The following is a 24,698-nucleotide window of genomic DNA, read 5'->3' on the forward strand; positions in this document are numbered from 1 at the left end:
TTCTTCTGAGTGCTAATATCCTACAGTATTTGTTCATTACTATATTTATAAGATAGGATTTCCCAAAGAGTATTTCTGAACTGTCCAACTGGAATTCCTAGGACAAATACCAGGTCTAACTGGCATTGTACAAATTGATCTTAAAACTGGAGGACAAAAATTAATAAACCTTAGCAATGCTTACAACTATTCAAATATAACAATGTTACATCAAATTTACTTTCCTTCTATTAGCAAAACTAATGACATATGTCAAAACATAGCACTTTACCTGAGAGGGCGCATCTGAGAGGGGAGATCTTTTTGGTGACTTTTTCACCCTAAATGTATCACTAAAAACAAAGTTAAAACAGTAAATATGGCATACAAAAGAGAATCAGCAGCATATAACATTTAGCAATACAGAGCTAAAGAAAATACTACCTCTATAAGCTTTCCTGCTTTAAGACTCTTTCCATTACAAAGTAACACCATTGAAAAACATGCTTTAAGTATTGCTTTTTATCATGCTCTTTGATACAGGACTTCGTTCCCTAAACCAGTAAGATAAACTAAGTAAGGGAGTTGAACAGCAGGATTGCCATGTGTCTAAATTCATTCAAAAAGACTATTCAAGTCAAATATTGATAGGGAATGAGGATTGCCCAGTGGTTAGGGCACTAGGATAGGACTTGGGAGACCTTCAAAAAGACCCAGCCCCATCACAGACTTTCCTCTGTGACCTTGAGGAAGTTACCTAGCCTCTTTGTGTCTCAGTTCCCCAGTGGTAAAATGGGGATAATAGTACTTTATCCTCACAATAACTCTGTGAGATAGGAAATACATTGAAGATTGTGAGGCGTTCAGATACTATGGTAAAGGGGGCCATATATGCACTTAAGATAGATAAGAGATTAATTTCCTCACCACATGACAACAGGTTTTTGATGAACTGCATATGAAGGTTTGTGGCAGGATATGCACATTGCTCCTGAGATTTCAGGACCAGATAATCACATTAAGTTCACAGTGATGGGAAACTTGGGACTTTCACGGTATTTCAAGATGAATATATTTACTGACATAGCAATTCTGCTTCAGGCTCCTGTAAATCCCAGATCATAAACTGTCAATACAACAGTTTAAACTAGGGCTGTTGATTAATCGCAGTTAACTCACGCGATTAACTCAAAAAAATTAATCACAATCATTAATTGCAGTTTTAATCACACTGTTAAACAATAGAATACCAATTGAAATTTATTAAATATTTTGGTTGTTTTTCTACATTTGCAAATATATTGATTTAAGTTATAACACAGAATACAAATGCCACCTCTCTGCTGGTGGCATTTGACTCAGATGACAAAAATGAACATGCATTGGTCTGCACTGTTTTGAATCATTATCAAACAGAACCCATACAGTGCTCACTTTATATTACTTTTGATTACAAATATCTTCACTCTAAAAATGATAAACAAAAGAAATAGCATTTTTCAATTCACCTCATACAAGTGCTGTAGTGCAATGTCTTTGTTGTGAAAGTGCAACTTACAAATGTAGATTTTTTTTTGTTATGTAACTGCACCCAATAACAAAACAATGTAAATCTTTAAAACAAGTCCACTCAGTCCTACTTCTTGTTCAGCCAATCGCTAAGACAAACAAGTTTGTTTACATTTATGGGAGATAATGTGCCCTGCTTCTTATTTACATTGTCACCTGAAAATGAGAACAGGCGTTAGCATGGCATTTTTGTAGCACTGCAAGGTATTTATGTGCCAGATATGCTAAACATTCATATGCCTCATCATGCTTCGACCACCATTCCAGAGGACATGTTTCCATGCTGATGATGCTTATTTAAAAAAATGCATTAATTATATTTGTGACTGAACTCCTTGGAGGAGAACTGTATGTCTCTGCTCCATGAAATTACCTGCATTGTGTCATATATTTGTGTTATAGTAATCTAGGATGATAACCCAGCATACGTTGTTTGATTTAAGAACACTTTAACTACAGATTTGACAAAACACAAAGAAGGTTTCAATATTAGATTTCTAAAGATAGCTACAGCACCCGACCCAAGGTTTAACAATCTGAAGTGCCTTCCAAAATCTGAGAGGGACACGGTGCAGAGCATGCTTTCAAAAGTCTTAAAAGAGCAAGGTTTCAGAGTAGCAGCCGTGTTAATCTGCATTCGCAAAAAGAAAAGGAGTACTTGTGGCACCTTAGAGACTAACAAATGTATTTGAGCATAAGCTTTCGTGAGCTACAGCTACCTTCGATGAAGTGAGCTGTAGCTCACGAAAGCTTATGCTCAAATAAATTTGTTAGTCTCTAAGGTGCCACAAGTACTCCTTTTTTTTTTTAAAGAGCAAAACTCCGATGCAGAATCTACAGAACTTGAACCACCAAAAAAGAAAATAAATCTTCTCTGCTGGTGGCATTTGACTCAGATGATGAAAATGAACATGCATTGGTCTGCACTGTTTTGAATTATTATCAAACAGAATCTTTCATCAGCATGGACGCACATCCTCTGGAATGGTGCTTGAAGCATCAAGGGACATATGAATCTTTAGTGCATCTGGCATGTAAATATCTTGCCACACCAGCTACAACAGTGCCATCAGAACGCCTGTTCTCACTTTCAGGTGACATTGTAAACAAGAAGCAGGCAGCATTATCTCCTGCAAATGTAAACAAACTTGTTTGTCTGTGCGATTGGCTGAACTTAAAAAGTAGGAGTGAGTGGACCTTGGGCGCTAAAGTTTTACATTGTTTTATTTTTGAATGCAGTTATTTTTTGTACATAATTCTATATTTGTAAGATCAACTTTTATGATAAAGAGATTGCATTACAGTATTTGTATAAGGTGAATTGAAAACATACTATTTATTTTGTTTTTTACAATGCGAATGTATGTAATAAAAATAAATATAAAGTGAGCACTGTACACTTTGTATTCTGTGTTGTAACTGAAATCAACATATTTGAAAATGTAGAAACCATCCAAAATATTTAAATAAATGGCATTCTATTATTGTTTAACAGCGCAATTAATTTTTTAAAATCGCTTGGCAGCCCTAGTTTTAACCCTTCAAAGCATGGCATTTTCCAGTCAAAGATGTAGAAAGGAGAACACCCGCACATTATCATGTATAAATATGTAATGTACGCTGCCTATATGTGTGTTTGCCATTTCCACAAGGTTTAAAAATTCCCTGAAGAGAACATTCCCAGATAGATGCAAGATCTACCAGTGCTCCAGACCTGACCTAATTGGCTTCTGATATTAGGTGGAAGAGGCAGGGAAACAGCCTGCACAATTTCACACCGAGTTACTCAATAAAGCCTTTGTGGTTGAGGTTAGATGCAGTGGTGAAAATTATAGCTCTGCTCTGATCAATGACTTGCAAGGCAACAAAAGGAAATTACAATGAAGTGTTTAAAATGATAGAGAATAAGTCAATACTTCACCTGTAAGCATACATGACCAAAAAAATTGGCCAGCTGTTTGCTGGTATAAGTATTCTATCCAGGCTGTTAATTACTAAGTATGAAAATATAAATAATGAAAATAATTGTTTCCTTTAAAAAGTACTTATAAACATTAGATAGTGTTTAAGAAAGAATGGCTGCACAGTGTTGTATAATGCAATATTGTATTAATCAAGCTAATAAGAATGTGTTAATGCTTTAGCTGAGGGCATCAAATATATATAGTTTTAAAAAAACAATCCTTCTAGACAGGCAAGCAGACACTGACATAATAGCTTCCCTCAAGCATATTCACAGTCAGGCAATTTCACTTAAAATAACTTTTACATAAGCCAGTAAAAATAACACCATAAAGCTCCATGCCCAATAATTCTTGATCATGCTGCAAAATAAAATAATTTTTTTTAAAAAAGCCCATAAACCATTAACAAAGTATAAGGCACTTTCACCATAACAGGCCCATGAGATTAAATTTACTTACAACAGAGAACATACAGACATCACATCTTCTACCATCCTAAGACAAATAAGACAAAGAAAAGAGAGACAGACAGAAGGAACTGACAAAAAGGATAAATCTGCAGACACTCTGTTAATGTGTTAGAGCAAAATCACCATACAATTTTGATATCCTTGGAAGTCTGCACAACCTTAAAACATTTTTTAATGGGAAGGGGGGGAGAAGAGAGGTGATAATTCCTAACCACTTTATGTTCTTAAATTCAATATAATTTTCTGATATGTTTTCACCTTATAAAAAACATTTTTTATAGCAGAGCCTACCAGTCTAATTGCTGTCAATGCTTTACCCATTCTTTGCCTTTCCTGAGGTATCCATCTGCTTTCTTTTCAAGATAGAGCACTAGTTAATTTACAGCATATAAAAAAATGTTCCCAAGGAAATTAGTAGCAATTAATTTTAAAGAAACAGGAGAACACTGGGTTCTTTTATGACTATTGATCTATCAGTAAAAGGCAGCAGAAAAAGCTCCTGGTCTGTGTATTTCAAATTACTTCTACACTCTTAGAAAGAAAGGGAAATTTCTTTAAGTTTTTTTATTTTTGTCTCATAATGAAATCATAGTTTGAGTACTGACAGTTCAAAGCAAATGCTCAATAAACTGGGACAGTTCTATTTGAATAACCAGGGCTAGAAGAAGTCTTCATCCTCTTCTGTGATTGTCAGCTTTAATGCCATATTTTTAAGCAGGATGATCTTGAAAGCTGGCACCTTCCATATCTAAACACAGTCTTTTGAAATGGTCTGGATGCTTCCCAAACATCAATACAGGGGAGAGTTGAGGTTTAAATCTAAACGGGCCACCCATTCTTTACTCATAACTAGGGAGCACTGAGGGAGCAGCTACTGCTCTTTGTTCAGTATCATCTCAGCAAAATGATCTGTCTCTGAACCACAGTTAAATATTTAGATACATGACTGGAATGCAATTTGAGTTGAGCTGAAATCCATTCCCAAGTCTGTTGTTTTAACAGAGTGGTGAGTGAGTGTTTAGCATGTTTACACTTTTACTCCAGGATGATAACTCATTTGTAGTGCCACTAATGTGCACTGCAGAATCAAGCACACTGTAGTGTTAGTGATGCTTAAGCTAGTGACTCACTCCTAGGCACTCTCAGGTCTGGCCTGGAAATCACCATGCTCCCCTCGGCTAGCAAACACAATAAGCAATACATTTTCAAAGTAGTCTGCAGGGATTTCTCCCTGCAATCTCAATGTTAACAAAGACTCTTGGGTTTGAAAAACTAAACCTTAAACTAGTTTTTAAAAATAAATAAATATAATCTTAGGATATTACAGTATAGTTTAAACTGAGTCAAGTAATTCCTGAAATGAAGATCAGCAAGATAAATCACCATTTAAGGTCCTTCACTTTAACAGCTTCCTTTCTTCTTCGAGGAGCTCCCCTGAAGTATTTGTGACTGGGCTCCCCAAATGATGGTTCTCCTGCAGTGGACCCCATTGAGCCATCTCATGCCAAGAACTCTTATATGGGGAGGAGACAGACTGGGGCACAGACACAGGGTTGTCCATTTCACCCCCCGACAAGCCCTGCAGTAAATCCCCTAAAAGGATATTATAGCTGTAGGCTTCATTCTCATTAACACGCAGCTCCTGTGCACTGGGGACAACCATTTACTGGGATCCCAGACACTGCTGTGGGCAGGTGACTCCATGGAAGCACACTGCTGTGGGCAGGTGACTCCATGGAAGCACAGCATAGGCAACTGTGTTGCCTGGAGCCAGGGAAAAGTAACAGAGGGCAGATAAGCCTTGTGCCTCCTGCAGACATGAGGTATTTATGAGGGGGTAAATCCCTACCCCCAGTGAAAGACTACAGAGAAAATTCTGCGGAAGGAACTTCATGGAGTGCTCTCACTAGCTCCTGTAAGTTTTTCCAGGTGATGGGGCAATCTGGACCAGTGTGTCCCGTCACAACCTCTTTTCTCAATGATTAAACAACACAAGGCCTGTCCTGCAATTTACAATACATGGGCTTGCACACGGGCTTCATTGGATCTCCATGTAGGCCCAGAGGACCTCTTCCTGGCAGTCAATTGCTGGACTGAGGCCTTTTTAGTCGTGTTATTTTTGTTCAAACTTGAATATTTTATTCTTGGGGAATTCTTTAGGTTTTAGGAATATTGAGGAAAATACCCTGGCTCAGTAGACATTTTTTACATTTCTTTGGCACCTACTCTGAACTCCAGGCATTTCCCAAAATTTAAAACATATCATCAGAAAATCTGGCATCTCCCTCAAAAAAACTGAAGTCATTCTGCCCAGTCGTATCATATCCTATAACATCCATGCAAGTAATTTAAAAATGGCTTCAACTTCAAAAAGCAAAACACCCCCAACCACATACAAACCTAAATTTGGCAAATGGCTAGAGTTAGAAGCCCAACTGGTGCCAGGAAATAAAAAGCATAATTGGACATTCTCCATCCTTCATTTTACAGCATTATGGAGTTTACTTTTTTGTTTTACAATGTTTGCCTTATCTTTAGCTCTTCGGTCTTTTTTTAGTTTTAGTGAGAAACTTAAATCTTAAGATGTAGTATGTTATCTTTAATTAGCAGACACTATTAAGTTAGAAAGCGACTTTCAGAGAGATCTTATTAGATATGTTCTCTGTTTATCTGAAATCTAAAATCCTGTAACTAAAATCTGTGGTAACTAATTCAAAGAAAATTATGCCTAAAGGGATAAGATAGCAAAAGTGCACATCAGCAAGTTAACTACTGAATCAGTACAGCTGGATACCAAGTTTTATTAACCAACCAACCAAATGTAGCAGCTAGAACCATTTCTCCCACAACCTGGCCTATGGACATAGAAATAGGAGATAAACCAAGGGGTTTTTGATCATCCTGTGAATTCTTAAACTACTTTTCTAGAAAAAATATTTTCAAAGGTTATAGCCTCACATTAAAAAAAATATGAAAAAAACCCCAGGAATTCAAACTAGTAAAATAAGACAGTTTTCGGCTTCTCATACATATACATAAAAAAAACCACTGGATGAAAACATGGCCCTTCTGAAGTCAATGCGAGTTTTGCCACTGATTTCATTCACTATGTCCCACAAACCCTAACTCACACGAGTACTCTTCATTTATGTGAGCAGTCCCATTAACTTCAATAGGAGTTTGTGTGTATAAGGACTACTCGTACAAGTAAGGATTCACAGGATAGGCCTTGCATTAGCAACAGGCCGGGGAATTATTTTTTCCCATTGCTGAACTCACTGCACAATGAGTAAGCTAACATTGAAAATGTGACAAAAAAATTGCTAAAGGCTCAATCCTAGTCCCACTGACATCAATGGGCATTCAGGCACTGATGTCAGTGGGAGCAGGACTGGGCCCTTAAACTTCCAACATCCAATTATTAATCCAGTGACCTGGTCTGGGTTCAATTCTCTGGGTTTTCACTACAAGTTATTTGGTACTGGGAGCAACATGGCATTGATAATGTACAGGAAAGCCTATGACTACCATGGTAAATCATAAACATAAATCCGGTTGTTTAGTAATACGTTCATCAGCACAATGTTTCTAACCTTACTGAAACCCATGAATTATAAAACTATAGTAATTATGGTGGGTTGCAAGGAGGAGCACTTCACAATCCAGAAACATCTTTACCCTTTAGCTTACGTTTTTAGTGGTGTCTTCTTCTTTTTTGCAGGTTTATTTAGGTTGTCTACTTCAGTTCCATTTGTTTCATTGCCATTGGCTGGTATCTCAAAGGAGGCTGGAGATTTAGAAGGTGAGCTGGTGATCTTCGAAGACAGCCTGAAAGCGTCAATTGAGTCCTCACAGGTGTCTGGATCAAAACTGTATGTTTGTTGAGGCAATTTGGGAGATTCTTGCATTTTTGTAGTGGAAGAGAATGGGTTAAAGTTGGGATCATCCCACTTGTCAATATCAAAAGTATAAGAGCCTTTTGAAATTGGGATATCACTTGGATCAGTGAGTGACTTGGTTGGTGTGGTGGGAGAATTGTCAAGCTTTTCCACTGTCTTTTTAGTCTTTGGCCTCCTTAGTGGCATTTTGGCACCAGATTTTTTACCGGCTTTTTTGGGTGGGGGAGTGCTTTCTTGCTGGTCCTCTCTGCTGCCCTTTTCCTCAGAATAATCAAACTCTAGTCTCACAGCTAGACCTTTGACTGGAGGATCTTCTGGTCCTCCAGTGTCAGATGGAGTCACCTCCACGACCTCTGGTGCCGTTGTAAGAGGTTGGGTTTTTTTACTGGCAGGGTGAGAGGTTTGCACTTTGCTTCCTCCAGTACTAAATGTACTAATCTCTTCAAAGTTCTCTCGATCAAAGGGATAGGAAGCTTCAGGCACAGCAGGGGCCTCCTGTTTCTCCGTAGAGATTTGGGAAGGTTCAGTACATTCAGGTTTAATTGATTCAACCTTTACCTCAGACACCAGTTTTTCTTCACTTGGGACAGAAGCTTGTTGGCTAATGTCAGATGGTTCTTGTTGTGTTTCTTTCACTGGTGGAGAGTCTGCAGATTTTTTTGCAGATTGCTTCTTCTTTAACGAAGGTGGCCTAGGTTTCTTCGTTCGCTTAAGGGTACTAGAAGCACTACTGGAACCAGTATTGAACACGTCTGCCGTTGGAATTACTGTCTCATTATTGCCAAGATAGGAAACTCCATCAAAATCACTAGCTTGCAAACTAAGAGACCGAGACAAAGTAGACCTGGAAATTGGGACAGAATCTGTGGATTTTCTTCGAACATTCACTTTAGGGTCACAATTTTTAGCTTCTGGAGTGCTAGATTCTAAGGTATGGAAAGAATCTACCAACTCAATGTTATCAAAGTCTAAGTTGTAAGTCCCGCTGCTGGCTATAGGCTTATCCTCATCAAAGACAGTAGAAAATGAATGGGAGGGAGGACGGAAAGGGCTTTCTTCAATTGATTCACTATGTGAAGCATCAGTTATGGACACAGTATCAGAACAGAATCCTATGGGAACAAACAGAAAAGTCAGTGAATGAAACACATCAGTCATTAAGCCCCATATGCTTTTCTGTTTAAGTGTTTTATTATATTTTATCTAACAAATATACCAAAAATGGAACAAAACCAAAAAACAGAAGTGAGACAAATGGACTAAATCCTAAATGAAAGAATATATGTACACCAGGGGCATATTTAACTCATGGTATAAATGCAGAAAAACATTTGAACAGTTCTTTTTTTTTCTCTTGTAGTTTGGTGCCAATACATTATATACACTTGTAAAGGTTTACATGGAGTATTTTTAGTTGCTATTTCAGAGTTAGGTAAGGAGACAGAGATGGAATTAGAGTTAGTAGAATATGCTAAAATACTCTAAATACTGGGGGATATGACCATCAAATACTGGTTCACCCATACTTCCCCCTAGGATAATGGTTTAGTACCTTCATTTACAGAATTGTATCAAAATGTACTCTTTTTACAGGTTTCAGAGTGGTAGCCGTGTTAGTCTGTATCAGTAAAAACAACGAGGAGTACTTGTGGTACTTTATAGACTAACAACTTTTTACAGTAGCTGGTACCACGGTCCTCTAATTTGTCTGAAGCGTCAGTGACTTGCATATTTTTCTTCCAGTTTAATGTCCCCACATTCCATCTTGATCATTCATCCAGTGCAAGAGAAGACTGGGTATGGCTTTCTTTCCAAGGTTTATCAATACTACTCTTGTTTTGGCCGCGGGAGGGGGAAAGAGGGAGGAGAAGGAGAGTCAAAATTCAGAATTGAGTTGATAACTCCATTTTTTTATGTCTTTACATATGAAGTATTGAGAATTTCAGTTTTAAAAAAACAAAAAATAAAATAGGGAAAGCAGGCAAAGAGAAAGCTGACTGTACAAACATTTCTGAAATTGCACTTTTCCATTAGAAACAACATTGGAAATGGACTCACTTTACTATCATTTTTATCATTATCATCATTAACTATTTGTTAAAGTTCTACAACCAGAATTCTCTTTCTTATGGTTATAGTATATAGATCTGTTTATGACAATGTCTTCCAAAGAGGTTAACAGAAGGCCCATGACTTGGGACATTTAAAACTAAGCTGTTAAAGCAGAAGCAAATATATTTTAGGACACAGGCAGAGAAGGAAATGGATTAACTGACCTTGTGACAGAGATGGCAGTTTCCTGCCATATCCTGGAAAATCTTATTGAATCAAGTTAAAGTATCTTAGCCTCTCATTGTATTAAAAAGGAAATGTGTAATTGTGGATTGTATGTAGTTTGTTTAGGAGACCTGACTAATATAAATCTTGGGAAGTGTTATGTGCTTAGGCGCACTCTTTTAAAAAATAGGCTAAGACAAGAATGAATTGTTAATTGAGTAGACTTCCTAGGAAATAATTGGGAAGAGATGAATACAAATGACCCACCTTCAGATCCATCCTTTTGAAGCTATGCCTTGAGCAGGACCCATTGTCTGGCTGATTACCTATTCACAGTCTCTTCGAAGACCCAAACTGGACAAAGGAGTGACTCTCAGATGCATGGGTGGGGTTTAAAAGACTGACTGTTCACCAGCCAGAGTCATTGTTGGAGTCAGGGGTGATCTCTGGTAAGCTTATTAGCATATGTGTAGATGGTTTTATTGTTTTTGTTATGGTTTCTCTGTAATGTTTTACCTTAAGAACAAGTGTTCTTGCTTAGAAAGAGCCGTGCACTAGCTTCATTATAGAAATTACACTGTTTGCCATTCCTGAAGAGAAAAGCAAAGCAGGCTTGTTTAGGCAGCATGACTTTACTGGGGAATTCAGAGCATAGGCTGGGAGTGGTACAGACTGGAAATATCCCAGTCAGGAAGGAGAGAAATGTGTGTGTCTGCCCAAGAGAGACAACAGCAGGGGAGCCAGAAGTCTAAAAGTGTGTGCCCTGGCTGTACCAGAGAGGTAGATTACAGTTGCCCTGAACTGTGGAAAGCCCATTAGATCTTTTTCCATCTCTAATCTCAGTTATGTGGATTACAAAAAAATTCTGCAAATCCTGATCATCACATGCTGTCATCACAGTGGCAGAAGATAAATATTACAGTATGGATTCTCTTCTCTGCCAAGATCTGCTTAATGTAGAGTCCTCGGGATTGTGGCAGGAAACAGGATATGGCTCTCCAGTTCTGACTTTCACTGTGGTTTCACAGCAGTCTCTAGAGTCTAGCTTACTCTAAATATAACCAACTGTGTTTGGTCCCTTAGAGACCATCCATAAATTGAGAATTGGTGGAGCCCTTAAGCTGAGGTGGCAGTGGTTGGCACAGGATCCAGCTTTGATTTTCCCCATCCTTCAGCTGGAGGAATTCTCAGATGGCCAGATTTCAGCCCCTCTGTGTCACCTGAGAAGTACAAAAGAGCTGGATAGCAAAAAAGACCATGGGGTCATGTCTGAACACCATCTTAGCAATGCCTTCACTGCATGGATGAAGCTCAGGTGGCTGGAGACGGCTGGTATTCTGGGGATGCAGCTAATCATTATCTTTCTGCATTATAGGGACAAACCCCCAGAGCAGCGGCTCTTATTGGATGTCCCCTGGCAGACAACCCACCCCTGCCACTGCACTCCAAAACCAGAATTCCTAGCCATAGATTCACAGGGATTTGCATTATACCATAAAAATGTAATATACACACACCACCATACTGTAGTGTGATGTTTGCATCCATCAAATTCTAATCTGCCATTTTGGGTGAAGTCAAAGTGGATTTCAGCAGGTTGATACTTAAAAATTTGCACACACCTATTTAGCAAGCAGATACCCATTTGCCAACTTGTAGAAATGCCTCTTATAAGAAATTTAATTTTTGCCTAGTTACAATTTTTTCTGCATCTATTCTGGTCTCAATAAAACAAAACATAGTTAGAAAATTAAGACAACAGAATTTGTGAAGATGATCAGAAATAGTGATGGTCTTATTTTCTCTTGGTTTATAAGTTGGCTATGGATTCTGAAAATGGATATTTTGCCAGGGCTGTGTCATTAGTGGGATCCATGAGTCTTTCTTCATCTAATACTGACTTAACTCTTCCCCAAATACCTTAACAATACTCAATAATGATTCTTTGGGATGGAATGTAACAAATGCATTCCCATTTTCTCTCGAAACAGAAAATGAAGTCCTTTAAATTCAGATTTCAGGCGCAAGTACTTTGCAGACCAAACTCATGGTTACCACACTTCTGATGACTGCATTGGTCTGGCCATATTACCTTCCAATTATTCTGCTCTGCTTGTGTTCTAGTTAGTAAAGTTCTAGCTACAGGCAGAGACCACAGGGCATTCACAATTGATTTAAATACTAGAGCAGTGGTTCCCAAACTTGTTCCGCCACTTTTGCAGGGAAAGCCCCTACCGGGCCAGACTGGTTTGTTTACCTGCCGTGTCCGCAGGTTCGGCTGATCGTGGCTCCCAGTGGCCGCGGTTCACTGCTCCAGGCCAATGAGAGCTGCTGGAAGTGGCAGCTAGTACATCTCTCAGCCGGTGCCGCTTCCAGCAGCTCCCATTGGTTTGGAGCAGCAAACCACGGCCACTGGGAGCCGCGATTGGCTGAATCTGCGGACGCGGCTGGTAAACAAACCGGCCCAGCCCACCAGGTGCTTTCCCTGCACAAGTGGCGGAACAAGTTTGGGAACCACTGTACTAGAGCAAGGCATGTGGCCATCTGATTACAACTACTGGTTTAGGAAAAAAATTATTCCTTAAAAAGACATTTTACGGCTTATTTACCAAGATGTTTTAAATTATGCTGAAACAAAGACTAGTAGTAAAGTGGAAGGCTACAAAATAAGCACTCACAGTAACTGAATGGATATTTTCTGGTTGCCATCCTTTCACTTGTATCAGAATCAAATACATTTATCTATGAATAGTAACTATTGAAATCAGATTGTATTGGGATTTGCTTCAAAGGGTTTTTTCAGGTTAAAAGTCATAGAATAGTCCAGAATCTGGTAACATTCATATTTCCTTTAAGTTTATCTAGGTACTCATACGTCCTTCATCACTATAACAAATTTAAGCAGTGTGCCCATATGACATATATCTCATCAGATATTACTGTGTTTGACTATCTGTTCATTTTTTTCAGTCATTAATGACAGAATGTTAAACAACAATTTATCTTTTTTCTTGTCTGGACCTGACATTCATTAATTATTGCCTTATAGACAAGTAATTTCAAAAGTATGGCTAGCATATACATTAGAGTTGTCACTGTCACTTCATTGGGATAAAGACTCACTAATAGAGCTAACTGGAAAATTTAGAACAGTTTTCTAAATGGAAAATGCTGTTCCATCAGAATCGGAACAGAACCAAATTTTTGAAATCTTTAAATTCTCCATGAAATTACATTTTTTTTCCTGCACAATTCTGCCCATTAATACTGTGTGTTAAGGTAGCATGGATGAAAGAAAAATACAAAGAATCTATACTTACAACTATTATTTAAGTCCTTACTACTATATTTTACTACTAGATCCTGTGGATAGAAAGCATTTCCTCTTTGCTTCAGAGGCAATTATGTATCTGTGTGAAGGTTTTGCCAGAAATATTATTTATGAACATATGGTGCCAGCCACTTTGAAGATAGCAGACACTTCCTAAATCAGCGCCTTCAGATCAACCCCTACGTTTTTAAATTTCTTTTATTAGAATTCTAGCTACACAATTCCATGTTTCTCTTTGAAAATTTAGTGAGTTACGTGAATTACAAAATGGATGCACTGTGATTTTCTTTAAAATAAATGCTAATCAGGTGGCACTACTTTAAGAGCGTGTATTTTTTCTTCTGACTCCACAAGGATTGTGTGTTTGGGTTCAGTCTTGCTGAATGTATTTTTAATTAGAGTTGCCGCTGGCAGCTGAGCTGGTGTTCGCTTTTCACACAATGAGATCATTTTTTGACACTGATCAGTCTACTGCTAAGGAGACCCCAGAAGTGTCACAAGACTCCGGTATTAGTCTAATCTGTACACTTTACATGGGAATGGAGTGGAAGATAGCTAAATGCAATTAATAATAATAAATGACTGAATAGCTCTGCCAGCACAGTCCAAGATGTAGGTCAGTGTGAAATGAAAAGGGATTCGAACAAGGAGTCTTCAAAAATTGTGTTAATAATAATAAACAACATAATATTAATAACAAAGGCTTTCATTATGTCAGGCATCAAAAGGACTGAGGCCCCATTGTGCTGGGTATTGTACAAACATATATGAAAAGATGATTTCTGCCCTGGAGGGCTTACAGTCTAAAAGACAGAAACAAATAATGGATTGGGGATATATCATAAAGCAAATTAATATGGTGAGGAAAGAGCCTGAGTAGTTATATTATTTGCTTTTGTTGGTGGTTAATTTCTTTAAGGATTTAAGTTCTCCTGCAGCCAGCTATAAGTAAGAAAGACCAAACTGTCTAAGAAAGCTGCCATGCTTTCCAACAGTTTGAAATAAAACAAAATTGAAATTCTGCTGGCAGCTCCAGTGCAGAAGCTGATTCCTGCTTATTATGTTGCTTCTCCCACCACACACACACACAACACACTCCTGATCCAGTCCTTTACTTATTCCTGGAGTCTAGTGCTCTCCAGTGTACATTTCGGATTAGCACTGTCAATTTTTGTTGTTATTTTGTGAATACATCCAAAATGTGGGCTTTTGGTAGAAATTACTTGTTACATTGCTTAGTACTCCTGCTAAATTACATCATCAGTATCTTCTAAGGATAGAACTGCAATGGATGGAGACTTGAATTATACTTACTGTTGAGACAACACAGTTTTATTACTACGAAGAGCTTTTTAGACCAGGCTCTTTTGACATTAGAAGTGCATCAACAGTGCAGTGAATTTTGCCCTTTCACATCAAGGTGATCTAAACAAAAGGGTACTCTTACTCATAACATTTTATCACAAAGGCTGCAGTTTGTTCATTAAAGAACGCATTATGTAATACACATATTATGCAATCATAAGAAGGTGAAATATGCACCTGCGCAGAGGGCCAGCACAAAGTCTAATGTACCACTTAAATCTCATTTTCGGTCCTATTTTGAGGACTTGCATGGTTAATAGGCCCACTGTACAGGGGTGAAATTCACTTGCAAGTTGTTATAAACTGTGCATAACATCCATCCATTGTTAGATATTAAGCCAGAGGTGAGCAAATTACGGTGCGCGGGCCACATCCAGCCTCCTGCCCGGCCCTGAGCTCCTGGCCCGGGAAGTTAGCCCTCGGCCCCTCCCATGCTGTTCCCTCTCCCCCGCAGTCTCAGCTCACTGCACGTCGGCGCAATGCTCTGGCGGCAGAGCTGCGAGCTCTTGCTGGGCAGCACAGCTGCAGAGCCGTGGCCTGACCCAGTGCACTGTGCTGCACGGTGTCGTGGCTGGCTGGCTTCAGCCAGGTGGCGCGGCTGCCTGTCCTGGTGCTCTGGGCGGCACGGCTGTAGCGCTGCCAGCCACCGGTGCTCCAGGCAGTGCAGTAAGGGGGCAGGGAGGGTTAGATAGAAGGCAGGGGAATTCAGGGTGGTGGTCAGGGGGTGGGGGTGTAGATAGGGGTCAGGGCGGTCAGAGGGCAGGAACAGGGGGGTTAAATGGGGGCAGAGGTCCGGGGGGGCAGTCAGGAAGGAGAGGAGGGGTTGGACGGGGTGGCGGGGGGCAGTCTGGGGCAGGGGTTCTGGAGGTGGTCAGGGAGAAGGGGGGTTGGATGGGGCAGGGTCCTGGGGGTCCATCAGGGGACAGGGAAGGGGGGGTTGGGTGGGGCAGGAGTCCCAGAGGGGCCGTCAGGGGTTAAGAAGCAGGGGGGGATGGATAGGGAGCGGGGGTCGGGCCACGCCTGGCTATTTGGGGAGGCACAGCCTCCCTAACCAGCCCTCAATACAATTTCAGAAACCCAGAAAAGTTTGCCTGTCCCTATACAAAGCTGTATGCAGTGGATAACCGATTACATAAAGCACAAAAGTGCAACTCAGGTGGCTTACGAATAGAGGTAGAGCCCAAAAGGCAATTGCAGCCTTTTACTCACTATGATACAGGGCTGAATCCTCCATTCCTTACTCAAGCAAAAGTCTCTGACCTGAATGGGAGTTTTGCCTGGGTAAGGCACGAAGAATCAGAGCCACTATGTCTAAGTCACATCTAAGGCCATACAAAAAGTATGAAGAATTTATGTTGATATAAACTAAAAAAGAATAGCAAGTAATGGATTAGAGCAGCAGTTCTCAATCAGGGGTTCATGGGTCCCTGGGGGCGCCTGTGAGCCGGTTTCAGGGGGTCCACGAAGTAGGGCTGGTGTTAGATTGGGCTAGGGCCCAGGACAGAAAGTTCAGAGGCAGGAGTTTGGGGCTAGAGCCCAGAGCCCCAGCGACCTGTGGGACAGAAGCCCCAAGCCGCCCCGCCCCGCAGCTGAAGCCTAAAGCCCCAAGCCCATCACCCATGGAGCAGAAGCCCCTAGACCCACCACTCCATGGGGCAGAAGCCCCAAGGCTCCCAGGGCCAGCAGCTGAAGCATGGAGCCCGGAAGCCCTCCTGCCTCCTGTGGCTGAAGCCTGGAGCGCCCTCCTCTATAGCATGGGTGGGGGAAGAAACAGAAAGAAAAAGGTTGAGAACCCCTATTTTAGAAAACACTATTCATTCTGGCTGTTGGAGATCACACAATGGCCCACTGCATAGGGTACTGAACCGGGGACTCATAAACCTTGGGTTCTGGTCCCTACTCTCCCACAGGCTTGCTGTGTGCTCTTCGGCAAGTTGCTTCACCTCTCTGTGCCTCAATTTCCCCTCCCACATTTTGTCTGCTTAAATTATAAGCTATTTGTGGCATGGACTGTCTCTCCTGCATATCTGCAGAGTGCCCAGTACAATGGGAGCTGATCTCAGATGGAGACTCTAGGCATTAGTATAATACGAAAAATAAATAATGAGTGGATGATAGTAAATGTGTACACTGATTTTACACTTCTATGGATGCTCTTAAGTGAGAGCATGATGACATTGCGTAATGTTTGGCATTTTAATCTATAGCTTATTATCTGACAAATGGATGAGGATAGAAGGGTGTTTCAAGGAAATGAAATGTTTGCACGAATGGTAGAGGAATGTTATTTTCCTCCTTTGATATCAGGAAAAATGAATTACTGCTTAATGTTCTGTGGTTAATTATAGAGAGAATTTAACCATCATTTATGCAGCATTTTATAAATCTATTGAGTGTTGATGACATTTTAAACCATGAAAGTAAAGCTCCAGTAGTCTGTAATAACAAGGGAAGCTATCCTAATGTACTTATATTTGTAAATAAATAAATAAATAATAATAATAATAATAATAAAAAGACCTGAACTGTAACTGGCATGAAAATGGCATGAATTTTCTGTGTCACATCGGAGTGGGGGGTTTTATTAGCATAAATACCACTGTTATAATATATTAGAGATGGATGGAAGAGCCAGTGTTCAAGTCCAGACTGAAGTTTGGAGCTGGGGTTCAAAAGACATTCTGGGTAGAAGTTGACATTTGACACAGCTTCCTTCCTCTCAATTCCTTGCACCCTGCCTTGTGGCCTTGGAGAAAAACTGCAGACAGGAACCAGTCAGGGATGCCAGCCAGTAGAACAGCTGCAGAAGCAGCCAAAGTCGGGACCTTTCAATGTTCAGACAACTTCCTGAACTTCTGACTGGATGTGTGCTGATTGGCTGTTTGCTCCAACCCTCCCTCAGAGACTCCTCCTCCTTCACTTCTCACCTGCCTCTATTACCCTGTTCTCCCCTTGTCCTGTCCCCCTTATCCTTATTCCCTTCCATGTCCCTGCTTCCTTCCCTTTTCTTTCCATTTATCTGGTCCTCTCCAAACTAAACCCATGCCCTTGAAAAAACCATAAAACAAACATGACATTTGCTACTATCACTTTGCTGCTTGTGTGTGATCCCTTTTCCCCACCTTTCTGGGGCAGGGTCTGTGCTACTACTGTGTTTGTACAGTGCCTAGCACAATGAGGCCCTGTTCTTGGTTGCTCCTTAAGCACTGCCATAATAAACAAGAATAATAATAGTAAATCCCCTGTTGTTCCAAAATACTGTAAATCTGATAAAACCAGGTAGTCTCATGAAGTTATTTGCCACTGTGGGCAGAAGTCTCATGAGAACAGCTAATCTTGCATCCAAACCAGGTCTCTGAGCAGTTAGGCAACACGGAGGTAGAAACACTGGTTAATGCTAGTGCCCTCTACATTGGTACATTGGAGGAGCTGCCACAGGGCTCGGGGGAAATGGTGGGAAATTTCCCCAAAAGTTTAGTTAAAACAAGGCTTCTGCGTCTACCCACTAGTGCCACAACCACAACAACTAATGCAGAGGGATCTCTTCTCTTGTGCATCTCCCACTAGTGCAACCACATGTGAACAGGACATACTCCATAGCCCAACTTGCTAGCTGCTCAAGAAGAGGATAAGCAGAATAGGAGATAAAGCCAAGCTGCTACTACACTGAGTAGGTGTCCTGCAGCCTGCCCATGCTCAGCCTAGCATCTGAAGAGCTGGTAGTGGGAAGGATCCTGGAACCTTGTTTCCTTACCCACAAGTCAGAGGAGACCCAATCTCCCACCCAGCTCACATGGAGATAGTGGACACCACCAGCAGTCAGAGGAGAAGTGTGTACCTAAAGAACTGGTATCTAGCCTTAAGTTTTAACTACAATTTTACTTTCATAACCTTTATTAAACTTACACTGGAGTTAAATAAATTAAAAACTGTCACCACGTCTCCTCAGCAGCAGGGTCCAGCTGTTGTGCTAATCATATCATGAGGCATAATTACAGTCATCTGCATACATTATTATTGTAAGGCCTACCTGGAATCATTTGTTCCAAACCTACCATTTTCCCTCTTTCCCCACACCCCAACCCCAGAAGACAAAGCTGCCTGGTCTCTAAACTGGAACACAGATTTTATGTTATTTTCTCAGTTGCAGTGTGCCAGGCCTTGCAGGTGCCCTTATTCCTCTTTTACTGAAATGGCACCAATGTGACCTTTGTTTCCTAGATTTATGCTGTCAATTAGGAGCTGTGCTTCAGCTCCATGGAAGCCCTGTATAAGGGACTGACTCTGTGTGTGTGTGTGTGTGTGTGTGTGTGTGTGTGTGTGTGTGTGTGTGTGTGTGTGTGTGTGTGTGTGTGTGTGTGTGTGTGTGTGTGTGTGTGTGTGTGTGTGTAACCTATGAAGCAAGTTAACACTAAGATAACGGATTTTTAAAAGTGGCTTTCGTAGTACAAAACATTTCACTGTTCACATTGAAATAAGTGTTCAATTAACCAAGGAACAGGGATGTTAAGTGATGTTTCCTAGTAGATTTTAAAAACACACATATGCTTTTGTATTTCACTCCTACACTTGAATTGTTCTTGCAGCAACCCACTGTGCTGAATAACTGCATTTTACTAAATTTTGGAATGCTGTGTACTGCTTTGTTAGTTTGTTGTAAGTTGTCTATTGCAGGCAAGTTTTACCTACACATGAAATACTGACATCAAAATATAACAGCTAGGGATAAATAGCCTTTAACATAGTGCAGTTCACAATTGTTACAAATGGATACATTCAATCTCCCATCTTTTCTTAGTAATATCCTAAATGAGGGAACAGGGAGGAAGGGGAGAAGAGAAACACATTGGCAGGAAAGTATGTGTGATCAAGGATTCTGAGTAAATGGGAATCTATTGTAGTAATTAAAGACCACACACTCCAAGCCTGCTTAGCATATCTGTTCCTTTACTCTCTCTGCATTTAAATTCCTTTTGGAATTAGGGAAATTACATTTGTAAAAATTGATAAAGAATAAGGAAAATTGGGAAAAGGGAGATCTGAGGATGAAAATGAAAAGGTACTTGGAGATACAGGATATCTTCTTATCATGTCATTTTAGTTTTTTGGCATCTGTATACTGGACATTGCTTCTGTTAATTATAATTACAATCAAAACTCCCATAGTTTGAGAATTTTAAGTCCAGAAATTCTGAAGGAAGACTAACTAGCTGGAGACATGTCTGGAACTTGTCCAAAGACCCCCCCATCTTCCTCCCAAGAGATTGACAGACTTTACAGACTACTCACAACTTACTGATATCACTTTATCCATCTTCTGTGGTGCAAGCTGGCAGTTTTAGAACAGCACACAGTAACCCTATGCATCCATTCAGATGGAGAGAACCTTGTTCTAATGAAATACATGGGAATTTTGGATAGACAAAGCGAAAGTGTTTCACTGGAATTTAACCAAGATATTGAGCTAACTGCTCATCTCTTGCAAAAAGTGTGATGAGCCATTTAATGACCATAAATAGTCAGATTGCCGGTTTTGCAGCTCAGCTGAAAGTCACATTGAGCTCCTTGCTAATAGAAACTGCTTCTGCTCTCACATCTTCCAATTACTTAACTCAGCAAACAAAGGAAAACAGGGTTTTTTAGACAGAATTTCTTCACATAAAATACAATATTCATGTTTTATGGAAAATATCTGTTTCATTGCTGTGTTATATACTAATTATATACATACTGTTATATTGCTACACTGCTTCATAGAATTAGTCTTAACGTTCTTATTAACAATCCTGAACTTCTCAGAATATATCATCATATGGTCACTTGCCATCTCATTGAAATGAGATCCGAAAACACCCTCCTATTAACTGAAATTATTAATGATTATTAATAATTATATAGCTATATGTGTTTGGTCATCTGACTAGTTTCATACAGTTCTGAAAACATCAGTAATAAAGAAACTGATTTAATATGGAAGAAATGCACCCAAGAGAGTTTTTCCTTGTTTCACAAATCATATTATGGGCCTGATTCATCACTGCTTACTCCATAACAGAGTGGAAAATCAGGCTGTATTTTTTAAACAAAGATGATGGCGCCAAAACATTACTTAAATTGTATCAGGAGATGAACGTGTTGATTGATAATATCGAAAAGGACTATGCTGATGATAGTATTTAATATGTAATTGTCATTATCAAACTATGATATATGTTATTTTTTTCAGTAGGAAGAGGGCACAGCATATACTAACTCATCTTCCAGCCATTCTTTTATTAGCACCCTTTCTTTACTGGGATTAACACTGATGTCCCCTTACAGTCATCTTCCTGAGTGATTCAGCCCACTCACTATATATATTTATTACCTGTGTCTTCCAAGGGCAGCTGTGGCCTTATTTCCTGTTCAGCTGGGTCTATTGGTGCTGCTGCTGCTGCTTCTACCACCGCTACTTCCAGTGGTGGCTGCGGTGGTGCAGGTGGAGCCTTTACAGGAGTGGTGGATTCTGGTGTCTCAAATGCTTCTTCAGAGTCTGAACTCCTGAGAAAAATACAAAACAAGAGTTTCTTTAACAACCTGGGCTAGTGAGCAAAGTGAGCTTTCGTGTGTGGAAGGGGCAAGTCAGACTTTGAAACGCAGGGTTTTCTGAGTGGAGGAAGCAAACCTCAGCCATCAGGCTACCTCCGCTATTCTCAAAGGCGGACTATGATGGATTAATGTCACACATGATTTCTAGAGCATGAATATCATGGTTACACGTTTTCTCTGAAGAAATCTTTATGCTGCTTAAGATTTCTCTGTCACCAAGTGAACATGCGCTCAAGTAGTAAATGCTTCCTAAGAAGCCTGCTGTGGAGGGTAACAGAAACTCCAGTATGAAAGCCAAAAACAATGGAACTTTTTTATGAATTTCTGGAACTTTTCTTGTCACGAGCACAGACAAACCAACACAGAAAGACAAAAAAGGAGCTTCTCAGCAGAGTTTCATAGCTGTTTATTAAAGGTTATGGCTCTAAAATAATCAAGCCTTATATTGCTGTGTGTGTTCTGACAAGCACACACGAGAATAACTGATGGGTAAGTCTCAAAGCAAGCCTCTGGCCAGCCCAGCCTCTCAGAAATATTACATTTCATCATGGCTGTATTTTTACATAGCATTTTAGGCAATGATAAGTGACACTGCTGGAAAATGCATTGACTCCTGTGTGCTATCAGTAATATACTTCCACCACTGCATTATCACATAGACATTAAAAAAATAGAAGGATCGCAATGGGCGCAAGCATGTAAAGGAGGTGCACAGTGGACACAACCAAATGAAATGCAAGCTTGAAAGGAAACAACTATACAAAAGGATGCACTAAGTTTAGCCTAAAAATCAAATGAAGATCTACATTGCACAAGGACATAACATGTTGCTCTATGGGGAGAACCACTTTAGGAAACTGTCCTTCTAGAACTGAAAGCTATACACTTGATGTACTTTTAAACAAACAAAACAAACTATATTTTAACATTTTTAAAACAATTTTTGTGAGCCAAGAATGCAACAACAATATTGTCTTGTTAATTATTTCGCAAGCAATTCTGCAGTTCAGATGCAGTTTTTCCCCCACTGGGTCTGTAATACAATGGATTGAATGATGTGACAGTTTCCTGAAAGACAGGACTGACTTGCCTATTTCCAATGATTCTCTGCATGGCTAGGAGACTGTAGTCTCCACTGCTTCTCACAGCTGTCCACATCCAGCGCGCCCACTGCATTGGGGACAAAATTTGCCATGAAGTGAAAGCCATTTCATCTGTGGAAGTACTCTACAAGCCGTCCTGATACAGTATGTAGAATCAAGGACTTCTCTGACTTCATTAAAGTTAAAAGAAAACTCTGAACTGCTAAGCAATAAATTCTGTTTGGGTTCTCAAGGCTTTTAGATTGTCTGAAGCAGCTCCATGTCAGATAAAGTGCAAGTGGTGGATTTGCATTCTATTACATTCGCTTAAATCTCTCAGCATGAAGCCTGTGTGGGCTATAGCAGAAAAGACCCTGTCATTGTTCCTGACAGCTCAAGTGGTTAGATGGACCGGATTCTCTTCAGTTACCTCTGCAGAATTCCAATGAGAACTCAGTCTTACTAGTTATGTTGTCACAGCACACGCATCTATTTGGACCCTACCATTAGCTCTGGAGCTAACCGATTACCACTACACTGCTGCAAAGCAGAAGGATTTCTGCTAAGTATTATTCTGTTTGGGTTTTTTTCTGGCTAGGTCTATTGTGCATAAAGTTACCTCCTGCCTGGGGAACTTCACAAAGGCTAAAGTGTCTGTCTGTCAGTTATTACTACTGCATCAACTTCCGCAAATGCATTCTTTGCTTCAGAGCTCAAACCATATTTGGTTCAGTAGCCTACACAGCTGAGTGAGCTTATTGGAAGAGGTGAATTGTAGTTTTTTAAATTATATCCCTTCAAAGATGCAGCATCTCTCAAGTTCATAATATTTTAAGATCAAGAATCACTGCAAACAGAGAACTTCTGTAAAAGAAAAAGAAAGAAAGAAAGAAAGAAAGAAAGAAAGAAAGAAAGCCTTACTTACAATGAGCATCTAGCTGAACAAACACCGTCCTTCCCCGTTTCCTGACAATTGCAGGAACCTTTAACCTCACTTTGTCTTTGAAACTATCTGGGGGAAAGCAATTTGGTTACTGTTTGATGTTTTTCTAACAGAGAAAAATAAATTTATTTTAACTAAAAAATAAAATGAGAATATTACCATGTTTATGAAAAGGGCTGAAAAATAACACATCAAACAGCTTTTTATATAATTTGATCATGTTTTATGCATAAAAGAAAGAATACATGTCCTTTTCTCCTTTTAAATATATGAATATAGTGAATTGTGATACAGCATGGCCAGAGGGCAGCAGGAGAGTGTTAGAAGGGAGCCTTATTCCCTGTAGAGGGAAGAAAGTTTGCTATAGGTTAATTAAAGCACATGAAGCCAGTCACATGATAAAACCCCCCTGCTTCAATCAGACAAGAGGAGAAGTTGAAGCAGAGTGGATTGGTGTTGGAGCAGAGAGCAGTTTGGAGGGAAGCAGAGGAGAGTTTGGAGAAGAGCTGCGGTGGGCTAAGAAAACCAAGACCCTAGGTAAATGGACACCTGGTTTGTGCAGAGAGAGGGCAGGAAGCCCCACAAGCTGAAGGGCAGGAGAGGGAAGTAGCCCAGGAGAAGGAATGGCTAGTTCAAGTGGTTTACCGCTATCCCTAGGGCCCCTGGGCTGGGACCTGGAGTAGGGGCGGGCCCGGGTCCCTCCCTCTCCACTCCCCTCCTCTAGGACACTAGTGGGGCAGTTAATACCCTAGTTCAGGGGCAAGAAACAGTGCTCTGAACCCCCCCCCCGCCTGCCTCCCCCCAGAAAAGAAAGCATGAGACCCATCATAGTAGTGCTGGCAATTTGCCACAGAATATAGTGTGATATTATATTGGTGTGATATTATATTATACTGTAGTCCTAAAACAATAATAGCTGCATTTATATCTAGAAAACATTATATATATATATATATATATATATATATATATATATATATATATATATAAAAATATATGTAGCATGTGTATTAATTGGATATGTACATATAAAATACTGTATTACATATAGTGTGAGGAAAATGTTTATTTTCACACCCTATTCAAACTGTAATTCATGTATAAAAATTGGCTTAATGACACACTCCAATTTCTATCATTATGTATGTGCTACTGCAAGGCTGCCGTTGTTTGTTTCTCTTTACAGCTGAACTTACTACTTTCTTGGGTGAAGGGCACACAACCCATGGCC

At 40.0% G+C, this 24,698-nt stretch overlaps 1 protein-coding gene across 6 annotated transcripts in view; it reads right to left on the minus strand.

The window, feature by feature from the left end:
- Positions 1 to 24,698, minus strand: part of TACC2 (transforming acidic coiled-coil containing protein 2) — a 180,784-nt gene that overhangs the window by 39,317 nt on the left and 116,769 nt on the right. For all 6 annotated transcript variants that reach the window (XM_043518272.1, XM_043518275.1, XM_043518274.1 and 3 more), the window contains 3 exons: positions 21,222 to 21,394; positions 7,673 to 8,993; positions 272 to 332 (listed from right to left, as the gene is read on the minus strand). In XM_043518272.1, coding sequence (XP_043374207.1) covers positions 272 to 332; positions 7,673 to 8,993; positions 21,222 to 21,394 — 1,555 coding nt within the window. The remainder of the gene's footprint in view (positions 1 to 271; positions 333 to 7,672; positions 8,994 to 21,221; positions 21,395 to 24,698) is intronic.

Source organism: Dermochelys coriacea, chromosome 7 (assembly GCF_009764565.3).
Source record: "Dermochelys coriacea isolate rDerCor1 chromosome 7, rDerCor1.pri.v4, whole genome shotgun sequence".
NCBI classification, from domain to species: Eukaryota; Metazoa; Chordata; order Testudines; family Dermochelyidae; genus Dermochelys; species Dermochelys coriacea.